This window comes from Molossus molossus, unplaced genomic scaffold, assembly GCF_014108415.1.
Source record: "Molossus molossus isolate mMolMol1 unplaced genomic scaffold, mMolMol1.p scaffold_m16_p_13, whole genome shotgun sequence".
In the NCBI taxonomy this organism is placed as follows: domain Eukaryota; kingdom Metazoa; phylum Chordata; class Mammalia; order Chiroptera; family Molossidae; genus Molossus; species Molossus molossus.
The window spans coordinates 14839430-14853595 of record NW_023425348.1 but is presented as its reverse complement, the minus strand read 5'-3'; the positions used below and the strand labels follow the sequence as shown (position 1 = coordinate 14853595).

General features: G+C 35.5%; 1 protein-coding gene across 1 annotated transcript in view; it reads right to left on the bottom strand.

The window, feature by feature from the left end:
- CUL5 (cullin 5) overlaps positions 1–14166 on the bottom strand; it is a 108561-nt gene that overhangs the window by 44923 nt on the left and 49472 nt on the right. The window contains exons 4-7 of the mRNA XM_036257696.1: positions 13176–13352; positions 11258–11399; positions 9360–9505; positions 9197–9277 (exon numbers count right to left, since the gene is read on the bottom strand). Of these exons, the coding sequence (XP_036113589.1) occupies positions 9197–9277; positions 9360–9505; positions 11258–11399; positions 13176–13352 (546 nt within the window). The remainder of the gene's footprint in view (positions 1–9196; positions 9278–9359; positions 9506–11257; positions 11400–13175; positions 13353–14166) is intronic.

Here is a 14166-nt window from a genome sequence, read left to right as displayed (position 1 = left end):
CAACCTCATCAATAAAGCAACGAAGTGAAAATAAATCCATCATTACTACACCATAAACTTCTTAAGAACAGAGACTTTTCTGTCCATAGCTATGTATGCATGGCCTCAAGTACAGTTGGAGTTTGATAAAATAACACAACAAACCAGTCTACAATATCCTACTAAATCAAGTGGTAGAAACAATAAATAGGTACAGTGGGAAATCAATAAGAGAAAATTGATGAAAATTAGAGAATTTGGGGCAACTTTATTGCACAGTGGGCTATAAGAATTCTGAAGGATTTAACAGGCAGAATATAAGAAAAGTATAAGTAAAACATTTTAAAAAGAAGGTAAAATATTATTCAGAAATGAATCCAAGAAAAAAAATGAGTAGAATGAGATATATGAATGAGGAAATATTCCTTATTGGAGGAGAATGACTGTTGCAGGACAGTATTAAGTTAGAAAAATAGTTTAAGGCAAAATTATGAAGGGTCTTGAAACTCAGAGATAGGACATAATGATACTATTGCTTTTGTTTACTAATTATTATTAGTTTAAATCCTCACCCAAGGATATATTTTTATTGACTTGAGAGAGAGAGAAAGAAAAACAATGATGTGAGAGAGAAACATCAATCAGTTGCCTCCTGTATGCACCCCGGCCAGGGATCAAACCAACTGAGCCACACTAGCCAGGGTTTTTGAATAAATAAGTAAAATAATAAAAGTGATATTTATAAAAGATTAGCCTGAACACACCAAAGAAGAAATATAATAAATGGTCCATAATATGAATAAAGATGCCCAAGCCTCATTAATAATTTTTATACATGAATATTAAAAAAAAAATCTATGCTACTAGGAGATTGGCAAAATTAATGGACTGAAAAAGACCAGATCAGCAAAGATAAACAGGCACACTACTGATGGGAATAAGAATTTCGGAAGATCAGGTGGTATTATGAACAATTTGTATAAGGTGCATACACTTTGCTCAGCAACCTCATTTCCTGGAAATTATATACCAAGAGAATGACACGTGAGAAAGATGCATGCATAAAGATGTTAAAAAGATATAGGCATATAAAGATATTCCATGCCTGGCCAGTGTGGCTCAGTGGTTGAGCACTGACCCATGCACCAAGAGGTCGCCGGTTTGATTCCAGGTCAGGGCACATACCCAGGTTGTGGGCCTGATCCCTAGTGAGGGGCGTGCAGGAGGTGGCCAATCAATGTTCTCTCTCATCGATATTTCTCTCTCTCCTTCTCCCTTCCTCTTTCTCTTAAAAAAAAAAAAAATTCCAGGAAGTATTATTATAAGCAACTATAGTAATGAATAATAATTAAAGTGCCCATCATTAGAGGATTGGTTAGGCATATTATAATATGAAATAGTGTATATTATACATATAATAAAAATATACAGGTATTTAAAAATGTTATAATACAGAAGGATTTGGAATAAAAATGCATGATGTCATAAATTTCTTTTAAAATGCTAGAGGAAAGAAAGAGAAAGGGAGGGAGGGAGGAGAAAGGAGAGATCAACCAAGCAAATTATGACAAAATGATCACTGTTAAATCTAGGGGCTGGGTATGGTGGATTTGGTTCATTACACTATTTTTCTCAACTTTTATAAATATTTGAAAACTTTCATAACAGAGCCTTTTAAAAAAAAGAGAATAATTATGTTATAGATCCCTATGTATTGAAAAATCTTTTAGAAAACTTCTGTGCAGAAAAAAAAAGAAGAAAGGGAGGTTGTTTGATAGAGTTCTCTCCTTATTTCAAATGAATCTTCTTAATAAGAGGGTCAGTTATTAGAGGGCAGAGATCATGTTACTCCTCTTTTGTATTTTTTCCCCATCATTTACCAAAGTACTATATACAGTCAAACCTAAATATATTCTTGTTATTTGAAAAATACATCTTGAATGGAAAGGATAGTGATAAACCATCTCTCTCACCTTGTATTCCCTTTCTGTCTCCTTTTGCTAGCTTCCGTGAAGAAAAAAATTTTTTGTCATATGCCATCAATTCCTGTATTTTGCCTGAGATGAGCACAACTTCTAAATCCATAGCAATCTCTCCCCAGAGGTCTGCAAGGTGAAACACTGTAACTATCAATGTGCTTGATGTTTAACCTTCCTCTATAGCAAAGCTCTTCAAAGATGATGCCTGCCATAAAACACAGCAGGCACTCAGTAACTTGTTGAATGAATGAAAGCATAGGTCTGTGAAAACGAAAGGTGGGATAGGTGGCCTAAGTGATATAGTAGAGGCTTCTTTTAGTGATATTCAATTTGAACAATTAATTCTACTTCTCTGAAATTTAGTAAAAAGCAACAAAAACAGTTCTGATTGTTATTAGTTATGTAATTCTGTATAAGTAATAATTTGCTTTGCCTCAGCTAAAAAATAGAAGTTTGAACTAAAAATTATCCTGTTTCTCCACTTAAGATTGTACTTTTTCATTATCAACTAGGTCTTTAACCATACATGAATATTTAATGTATTCAAGAATTAATTTATCCCGTGTGTGAGAGGATACTCTCAAAATTAATTTCTCTTAGACTTTCTAGTTTGTTTAGATTTCTCTCTCTCTCTGTTTTACCATTATAACTAGTGGTACTTGCTTCGTTTCTAAAATAGTTACACAAGTAACTCTTTACATAGAACAACTGTCAGACCAATTCACCTTGATTTTTTTGAATACCACCCTTAAGATACTAAAATACTAAAGGTTAACAAGTACCCACTTTTTAAAAATCGATGTTAGAGAGAGAGGAAGGGAGAAGGAGAGAGAGAAACATCGATGAGAAAGAAATAACAACATTGATCAGATGCCTCCTCCTGCACTCCCCTACCCCCAACTAATGGGGATCAAGGCTGCAACCTGGGCACATGCCCTCAGCAGGAATTGAACTAGAGACCTCTAGGTGAATGGATTGATGCTCAACCACTGAGCCAAACCAGCTGGGCAAGAAGTACCCACTTTAAAGATAATAATTTATGACTGTGACCTAATTCAGTTTTATCAATGTTTTATACAGACAGTAAAATAGTTTCTATCTTTGAATCAGTAAGCAATTTTCTCCAAACCAAAGCCCTAGCAGTAAAAAATACCATTCCAGACACAGTGATGAAATGTTTTCTATATAATTATTTCATTCAACTCTGATAACACAAGTGAGTGTTATCCCATTGTACAGTTGGAAAAATAAGGATTACAAAGGCTGAATAACTAGCCAAAGGGCACACAGCTGGTAAAATGACAACAGTGGAATTCAAATCCTCACCTGGTTCCAATATGAATGCCCCTAACCATTATAATACACTGTCGCTGCCTCCCAATGAATGCCTCAGTCATTGTGAAGAGATGAAAACTTGCCATCTCCAATTAATTCTCTATTCCGCTACTCTGTGATATAAACAATCCATTTTATTCTAGTATCACTCTGAAGAGAGGAACCAGGTCTATCTTCTTATCCCCAACTAGCATGAGGCCTGATATATTTTAGGTGCATAATAAACACTAACTGAATGCCCTCAAGGAATACCAAGGTATGTTGGACTACTGCCTAAAATACTAACAGCCACAGAAAAAAGTTATTTTGGTTTAAAAATTTTTCCTCACTCTTTTCTTACAGTTACATGACACTTTCTGCTGTCAATAATGCCTCTTCAGCAGCAGAGCTCTGAAGCCTTTTACTCAGTTTTACTAACATATCCTGCTCTTTTGCTACAGGCCCATCCAAAGATAATCAAGCTTATCAGAATTGGGTGTCTAATTGGATGAGTGCTGCAAAGTTGCTCATCTATAAGGTAAAGTAGAAGAGTGGGCCTGATAATATTCTTAATGAAAAAGTAAGTGAATACTAACTTAACATAGTTAAATGCATACATCATGCCAAAGAACATGACCATACTTAATGGCGAAAATTTAGAAGCAGCCCCATCGAAAATTAGAAGGAGACAAGGATCTCCAATGTTATTAATATTTTTCTAAAATTAACCATTTAATATTAGGTGGATTTAATTCACTAAAGGAAATAGAAGATATTAATATTAGAAAAAAAGCATCATCATTTGCAAATGACATAATCAAGATGCTTGGAATACCCAAGAGAATGAAATAAAACTCTTATGAACGCTGAAAAAATTCAGTAAGGTGCTAAGCAATATATGAAAACTACTTGAAATGTACATCTGACCTTCATTAGGCCTGGCCTACCAAATGGGTACTACCTAGGTGAGACTTGCTCTATTACACTGAATACAGTCCAGAAATGTTTTTCTGCATATATTGAAAATGAATCAGGTTTAGAATATTAAGATTGACCCATACTAACTAAACTCAAAGAAGGTAATTGATAAACTGTAATCATTTGCTAATTTTTAGAGGAAAACACAAGTGCCAAAATGGTACATACTTTAATCTTACATTCTGGTGTGCATTATTGTATAGCTCCATATGAACTGATATGTAACTGTCCTCCATTAATAAGAATAGCTTCATAGGTAAGTATAGACAAAACTAATATCAATAAAGCATTAAGATATAGCAAAACATGTTCTGGTGACTGATAATTTAGGACAGTAAGTCTATTTTCAATAGTTTTTAGTATGGAAAGTGACTTGTTTCTTACTAGCTACTCAAATAATAGTGTTTACACTTTATTTTAAATTAGAACCCAGGACATGGTGATTTTTGGGTTTACTGTTCCTTCCAGCATAACATCATTTTAACACATTATTTCTTTCTGAAAACAAAAATTGTAAATTAACAAACATATAATAAATATTATGTGTATAGTATAACGGCTTTAGCTCAGTGAGATATATAACATAGTAATGCATCTGCATTAAGCCTTACATTCCCAGTGTCATAATTCATTCTCAAGTTTTGGTGCTTAATGTCTCCTTTGAACCAAATTTTGATATAATCAAAAAGAAAAAGATAGCAATAGTCCTTCTGAGGGGGCATAATAGAAGGTTTCTGAATTGCTACTAATTCTTTTTTTAACTTTTAATTTGCATTTAATAATTAAGTATCAAAGTAGATATAACGTTAGGTATTTTTCCAGGTCATTCAGATGCTTCTTGGGTGGCTGAAGGCGCTCAGTTTCACTGTGTTTGAGGTGTGAATGCCTTAGTACAATGCAGTATCTTTTTTTTTTTTAACTTATCTTTATTGTTGAATGTATTACAGATGTTTCTCATTTTCCCCGTTGATCCCCTCTTCTCCCCCCGCCACCTGCCTTTCCCCACATGGTGTCTGTGTCCATTGGTTATGCATATATACATATAAGTTCTTTGGTTTATTTCTTCCCTTTGAAGTTTGTCAGTCTAACAACCAATATGTACTTCTTAATCCCTTCACCTTTTTCACCCATTCCCCCAACCCCCCTCCCATTTGGCAACCAACAAAATGTTCTCTGTATCTATGAGAATGTTTCTGTTCTGCTTGTTCATTTTGTTTGTAGATTCCATTGTCGACAGATATGTATTCATTGTCATTTTGTTTGTTCATATATTTTATCTTTTTCTTCAAAAAGACCCTTCAACATTTCAAATAATAACGGTTTGGTGGTGATGCACTCCTTTAGCTTTTCCTTGTCTGGAAAACTCTTTATATGGTCATCGATTCTAAATGACAGCTTTGCAGTATAGAGTAATCTTGGTTGTAGGTTCTTGCTTTTCATCACTCTGAATAGTTCTTGTCACACCCTCTGGCCTGCAAAGTTTCTTTTGAGAAATCAGCTGACAGTCTTATGGGAATTTCTTTGTAGGTAACTAACTGCTTTTCTGTTACTGCTTTTAAATTCTCTTTGTCTTGAACCTTTTGTATTTTGATGATGATGTGTCTTGGTGTGGGCCTCTTGGGGTTCACCTTGTTTGGGACTTGCTGTGCTTCCTGGACGTGTATGTCTGTTTCCTTCACCAAGTTAGGGAAGTTTTCTGCCATTATTGTTGCAAATAGGTTTTCGATTTCTTGTTCTCTCTCTTCTCTGGCACCCCCAAGATGTGAATGTTGGCATGCTTGAAGTTGTCCCAGAGGCTCCTTACACTATCCTCAGTTTTTTGGATTCTTTTTGCTATTCTGATTGGGTGTTTTTTGCTTCCTTATATTCCAAATCGATGGTTTACTTCTTGGCTTTACCTACTCTACTATTGAGTCTGTGTAAATTATTCTTTATTTCAGTTAGTGCCTCCTTTATTTCTGAGTATGCATCCTTCATTTCTGACTGGTCCTTTCTATGCTCTTGAGGCCCTTACTAAGTTCATTTAAGTTTTCACAAGTTCACTGAGCATCCTTATGAGCAGTGTTTTGAACTCTGCATCTGTTAGGTTGCTTATGTCCATTTCGCTTAGTTCTTTCGCTGGAGTTTTGTTGTTCTTTCATTTGGGACCTGTTTCTTTGTCTCCTCATTTTGGCTGCCTCCCTGTGTTTGTTTCTATGTATTAGTTAATGAGAGGTATGGGGCTGGCTGAGGCCAGATGTTGCTTGTTTGAAAGAATTTAGAAAAACCTGAAGCAGGATCCAAGACAGGCCAATCCTATGGTGAAGCAAGTGGCAACAGCTTGGGTGGGTCTGAAAGTTGGGTGGGGCTGAGCCTCAGGGAATCACTAGGGTGGGGCAACCAGTGTGAGTCAGGTTGCTGGAGTCTCAGACATGGTGGCTGTCTGCCGCCCCAGGGAAGGGCTCACCAAAGGAACGTATGTCCAGGAGAAAGCTGCTTCTCCAGCTCTTGCTCCAATGCCAAACAACTCAGTTCTTCCCCATATGTCTCTGGTGCCTTTCAAGCTGCCTCCCCACACTGGAGTCTAAAAGGAGTGAGTCTGATTAAGTCCATGCGTGGGCCTTTTAAGAGGAGCTGCCTGGGGGCTCCAGCAGCCTCAGCCTCCCTCAGCCTTAGTTCCCACTGGTTTTACAGCCAGAAGTGATGGGGATTCTCTTCCTGGCACTGGAACTCTGAGCTGGGCGTCTGGTGTGGGACGGGGACCCCTCAGTTCAGGGACAACCTTCACAGCCGAGGTGTCCCTCCCGATTTTTATCCGCCACATGTGGGTGTGGGACCAGCACGTCTGCCTCCGCCCCTCCTACCAGTCTCCATGTGGCTTCTTTAGTTCCGTAGTTGTAGGACTTCCATTCAGCTTGATTTCAGGTGGTTTTGAATGATGGTTGTTCTGTAGTTTAGTTGTAACTTTGATGTGGTTATGGGAGGACGTGATACCACGTTTACCTTTGCTGCTACTAATTCTTTTTCTGGTGATTTCACAGATATGTTCACTCTGTGATAATTAACTTCTCATATACTTGAGTTTTTGCACTTTTCAGTATATTTGTCATATTTCAATCAGAACAGTTAATTTTTTAAAATGAGCAGAAAATCAAAACAAAATAAAAACAAACCATACAAACAGATCTCTTACATCCTCAATAAAGAACAATTTCTTTGGAAGCAAGCTATATTGCATTTGGTGTCTTTGTTGTAAAATAACAAAAAGCGTATCTTTAAACTCTGGTATCATTCAGCTGGTGAGATGCTCACATTTGGTAACTATGGAAGAGCAAATCACATCTCCTATTTCTATTTTTTTCCTAGTGTATGTGTGTTTTAAAGTACAGTGGGGGACTTAAATGTTCTATTCAGGTTGTCATGTGTATTTGTTTATTTCTACCTTCCTCATTCTGTTTTTCTTGCTCTCTTATTCCCTCTCTTAGCTGGACCTTTATAGTTGAATTTCCATATTTAATATGGATATGCTCCAATTAAGTTGTATAATTAGAGTAGAAGAATAGAACAATTCTTATGAAATTGTAACATTCCCCACCCAGATGAAATGGGCACATAAATAAACTCAAAATACTCAAATCCCTTTAACTAAACATATCTTTCTCCTTTTCTACTAAGATTTATGTTCCACCCCTGGAAGTCTGTCTGTCTACCCTTGTCCTTTTGATTCCCATTGCTATAACCCTATTTGGTACTCCTGATACCTTCCTTGAATTACTGTAAAAACCTCCTTCCTACTTCCTATTTCCAGCTCTTCCCCACTCCAATTAAACTTTCATACTGTCATTAGACTAATCTTCCTGAGAAATAACTTGGAGCATAGCATACTTGTTTAACAAACATTCAGTGGTCTTCCCTGCCTTCTGAATGAAGTCCAAGTCAGCTTTAAATTTCTATGGCGAACTTCTATAAACAACCACTAAGTTAGGCCCCTTTTCTGGCCAATATGAAAGTGATTTTAACCTTTGAAAGAGGAAATATACTGCACATTATGAAAAGCAATACAAAACAAAAACAAAAACAAGGGGGAAAAAAGATCCACCCCAAACCAACTCCTGAACAAAGTAATAAACATGACTAGCATTCAAGATGGAAGAAGCCAAAGAAAAGTTAGAAGGAAAAATAATAATCATAGTTGAAATATATTTGGTTGTAGGCAAACTGAAATGTTACTTCTTTGAATGTAAATCTAAATTTAATTCCTAGGCTCCAAAGACCGAAAGGAACTGGAGGAAATATTATTGCTATTATTTTCCCTTATTAAGGTACACTAAGGTCATTCTCCATATAAAAGAAAACACCCAGTATATATATTATTGCATGGCTACTACCTCTGATCAGTTTTTTTAAATGAGAAACTTACAATATAAAATAAATAAAACAATATAAAAGACTAATGCTTGCTTATCAAATAATATTTTATCTCATGATAAGATGAAGTTAGAAAACATTCTGCATAATAAGAACTATCCCCTAGTAGTAATGATTTGGTACTAATTCAGTGTTCCCAGCTACTCTATAGCACATAATCACTGTGAATAATGAGAATCAACTGTATCTTTAGGGAAGGTATTTTACTTGCCACATGAATGTCACTTAAATGTTAACTTTAGATATGTATAACACATAATAAAGGAGACTGATGAAAGATTAAGTACATTAAATAAAGTCTAGAGCAGGGATGGCAAATAAATTTTATTTTGCACATCAGCTCTGAAAAACAATGGGTTCTAGATAAAGTGTCTATTAAAGTTGTGCTTTAGCTCACTGGGAAAGTACTATAATCAATTATTAATGTTGGTCAGAGACAGAGAAAGGATAAATAATGTTACTTGCATTATGTATTTGCCATTCCTGGGCTAGTGTACTTCAAAGAATACCCTAGAATATAAAATTACAAAATTACTTACTGCTTCAACAGAGTTACATTCCCGTCTTGTTTCTAAATAACGCAGAGCTCGTTTTTCTTCTTCTTTTAATTTAGCATCTGCCTGTCCAGAGGCAAAATAGCAATCATTTTAAGAACATCAAGGGAATAGCTCAAATTAGCACATATACTAAGTTCTGACTTACATATTTCATATAATTCTGTACACCATTTTGTTGTAAATACGAGGGTGCCTGTGTTCTATAAAATCTCTCTGTTGAATCCAAGTAAGCCTTCTCAAAATTGTCCCTATAAATTTGAAGCTTATCCTCAGGATTAGAACAAAGGTTAACTGAAAAACAGAAAATAAAATTTTACTCTAATTATGATTTGTATCAGTATTTGGAGTATGATAAATGAAATAACAAATATTAAGGAGTCATTGTGTGCAAGAGACTGACAATGCTCAAGAGAACATAAAAACATATCAGACAAAATTTTCTTTATAAAAAAACTTAAAAAGATAACAGCACAAAACAGTAAAGTGACAATATAGAGAACATGGACTATTTTATTTTTGAATAGGAAAGACATTAACTTCTAACTGGATCAAGACACCATGTACAAAGAGATGAGATTTAAAATGAATCTTAAGGAATAGACTAGGATTTACATAGCTAGATCTATCTAAAGTAAGTAAATACTCAGAAGCAGAAAAGTACAGGGTCAAGTCAAGGTATAATAACTTGGTTGTCTGAGTGGACTGTAAGGTTAACAGAAGACAAAGGTAAGTTAGGAATAGTTGTGAAGAGCCTCAGATTTCAGGCTAAATAACCTGAATTTAGCATGGTCTGCCACTAACTGGGTAAGAAGAATACCAATAAAATAGTTCAAGATTAATCTTATGAATAGTGTATGGGTAAAATGATAACATGATCCCTCTAAGAAGAATGTTTCAAAATTCCCGAAGTAGAATTTAAAAAAGTCCAAACTGGTGGCAGGTGAAATAAAAAGGAATACATCAGGGACTTGGCTAATGAAAATCTAGATTTGATACTTTTTTTTTTTTTATCCTCACCCGAGGACATTTTTCCATTTTTTGTTCAGGTAGAGTGGGAGGGAGAGAGAGGAACAGAGAGAGAGAAACATCGATGTGAAAGGAACACATCGAGTGGCTGCCACCCGCACAACCGACCAGGGCTGGGGACAAACTGCAACCGAGGTACGCGCCCTTAGCGGGAACCGAACCCGGGTCTCTCAGGACTGCAGGCCGACGCTCTAACCCCTGAGCAAAACCAGCCAGGGCTAGATTTGATACTTAAAGAAATATGAGGGGGAAGCATTTATCTCAGTCTGTTGAAGTCTTCCTTTCAGGTGTATCCTGTTTGGCTCAAATAAACTTTTATAAACCCCCCAAAAAGAAAGAAAAAATTAATAAGAGGAAGAAAGAAAGAAAGATGAGGGGCAATGGAGAAAGCAAGTCAAAGATAACTAAAGGTTCATTAATATAAAAAATTATTCTTATTGACAACTGTTTTGTGCAAGGCATCCTTATTCAGCAAAGACACAATGTCAACAACACAGTTAATTACACTAAAGTATTATGACATGGAGGCACAGGTACTATAAAGCACTATGAGAGGATACAACTTAGTTCAGGTATTAGGAAAGGCCTCCATGAGGAAAGAGAGGATGAGGATGAGTTAGAAGATAAAGAGGAGGAAGAGTTTTCTAGTCAGAGGAATATCTGATTGAAAGAACAAATGAGAATGTCATTGGCAGAAACAGAAAAGATCAGAGACAAATGTATACGTAAAATGAATTACATCCTAAATATACAAGTATTAAACCAGTTACCTTATAAGCTATAGATTCATCAGCCAAGAAATGAGATGAAGAAAATGAATATTAACCATACAAATATAAATTTTTGTAGGTTTCTTTAACACAGAATTAATACCTTTTGTATACTCTTATAAAAGCATCTAGCACTAAAAGTAGATGTGACTATATGCTAATAAACATAATTTTAATAGTGCTACTCTATAATTATCTTAGAATATGCATGGAAAGGAAATTATAATCATAAAAGTTCAGAACATACCATAGGATTCTCTTACTCCAATGACCAGTTGAGAATCAAAAGCTTCTCCTAATCTTTCAGCATGTACCAACTTCATTGCACTATCTTGGAGTCTGTTTTTTATATTTGAAAAGATTGACTCATTCCATGTATCAAGCATGAGCTGGGAAAAAAGAAGAAATACATAATCCATCTTGATCGTTAATATACAAAGTACCATAAATACACATATTTAAAAAATTTTTTGCAGGGGGCAATGGAGAACTTTCTTTTATTTGGGGGATGAATCTGGAGTTTGGAGTTCAGATGATTTAAGACTGAAATGAGTGTGAGTCTTGGAAAGATAGGGGTAGGCATTTTGAGAGCTGACCTAGGGTAAAAAAAATTTAAGTACAAACACTAAAAAAAAAAAAGTCAAATTCTTAGGCCTACATTCACTTGAATTCTTCAAGGAAGCAGTGTTATTAAATGTGGTAAAGAATACATGGTAAATAATAGTAAAGAATATGTGTTTCAGAATCAAACATCAAAACATCAAAATTTAGGTATGTGAATAAAAATGAACAAATAAGTGAAATTTGTGGGCTATTTTAAAAAGTTACAATTTAGCCAGCTGGTGTGGCTCCATGGTTGAGCGTCAACCCATACACCAAGAGGCAGCTGGTCAATTCCTGGTCACGGCAAATACCCAGGTTGTGGGCCAAATCCTCAGTGGGGGGCATGCAGAAGGTGGCCAATCAATGTTCTCTCCCATAATGTTTCTATCTCTCCCTTCCTCTCTCTATAAAAATCAATCAATAAAAACTTAAAAACAAAAAAAAGTTACAATTTATATATATTGATTATCACTAATAGTGATATTCTTCTGTTTGAAATCACTACTTTTGTTTATGACAAAGTTTGGTGTAGTGTGCAGTATTTAGTTCTAGAGTGACCTTATTCTTAATCAGAAACTGATTAAAATATGCATAACCAAAATAAAAAAAAATCAAACATGATTGGATTTGAATTACAGCTGTTACTATTTACTTGCTTTTCCATCTCTAAAATAGTGAAAATGATAGTATAAATTTCAAGAGGTTGTAAAAATTAAATATGGTAATACATGGAAAATGTTATTTCCCCTATAGTTCCAGGGTTGAATTTCAGAAACACTGGTATGGCCCTGGCCGAGTAGCTCAGTTGGTTAAAGCATCGTCCCAATAAGCCAGGTTTTCAGGTTTGATCCCAGGTCAGGGCACATATACCAATCAACCAATGAATGCATAAATAAGTGGAACAATAAAGGGATGTCCCCTGGCCCCCTGCATCCCCTCTCTCTCTCAAATCAATCAATAAAAACCCAGCAAGAGGCCCTGGCTGGTCTGGTTCAGCAGATAGAGCATCTGCCCGCACACCAAAGGGTCTCAGGTTCGATTTCCAGTCAAGAGCATGTATCTGGGTTGCAGGTTTGATCACAGGTCCTGGTCGGGGTCATCTGGGAGGCAACCAATTGATGTGTCCTTCTTGCATCAATGTTTCTCTCTCTCTTTCTCCCTCCCTCCCCTCCACTCCATTTAAAATTCAATGGAGTCTGGCCAGTGTGGCTCAGTGGTTGAGCGTCGACCCATGTACCAAGAAGTTGCCAGTTGGATTCCTGGTCAGGGCACATGCCCAGGTTGTGGGCCTGATCCTTAGTGGGGGGCATGCAGGAGGCAACCAATCGATGTTCCCTCTCACTGATGTTTCTATCTCTCTCTCCCTCTCCCACTAAAGTCAATAAAGAAAAAATAAAATAAAATTCAATGGAAAAATATTGTTGGGTGAGGATTAAAAAAAAAGAAAAAGAAAAAAATCCAGCAAGAGCTGTATATGTGAAGTAGAAAAACTCACTTAGTATCTAAATTACATTTAAAAATCTTCAAATCATCCTTTCTAAAGAATATTAGGGAAAACTTACCTTTCGAACAATACCGTCTTCTACATTTGATTTTTTATTGCCGCCCTGTTTACCCAATAAAGTAATCTCTAGTTGACAAAAAGGCTTCGGTAAAATATCACACTGTGTAAAGAATTTTCTCCATTCAACAATATATGCTTTTAGCAAAGCTGTATCATCTTGATGGCTTAGTACTCGCTGAAAAAAAAAAAGAATTGTACCAATATGAAATACAGGTGCTTTAAAGATTACTAGAAAATTTTTATGCTATAAATTTAAAATATTTTGTTTATTGTATAAACTACCTTATACCCAAAAGAAATCAAAACATACGTATATACCCAAGAGAAAATTAAAATATGTTCACATATCATTATAATCATTTCATGATAAATATATATATCTAATCATTGTGTTATATACCTGAAACTAATAAAAATGTTCCCTGTCAATAACACGTCAATTAAAAAAAGTGTATTCATTAGCTATCACCTTATCTTCCCTTCTCTCTGTCCTTTCTGCCACTCCTCAGCCCTAAGCAACCACTAATTTACTTCCTGTGCCAATATACATGCATCTGTATTTTATTCCTTTTTATGGCTAAATATTGTTTCATTTTATGGATGTACCATATTTTATGTCTGTCCACTGACAGACATTTGGGCTGTTTTCACCTTTTGGCTATCATGAATAATGCTGCTATACATATTTGTGAACAAAAAATGTTCACAAAAACTTGTGCAGTCACCAAGAACAAAGGAGAGAGGACTCAAACAAATAAAATAAGAAATGAAAGAGGAGACATTACAACTTATACCACAGAAATACAAAGAATCATGAGACTACTATGAACATTATATGCCAACAAACTTGGTAACCTAGAAGAGATGATTATTAGAAACATACAATCTATCAAGAGTGAATCATAAAGAAACAGAAAATCTGAACAGATTACTAGTAAGGAGATTCAATTAATAACAAAAACTTCAACAAGCAAAAACAAAAGTCCAGG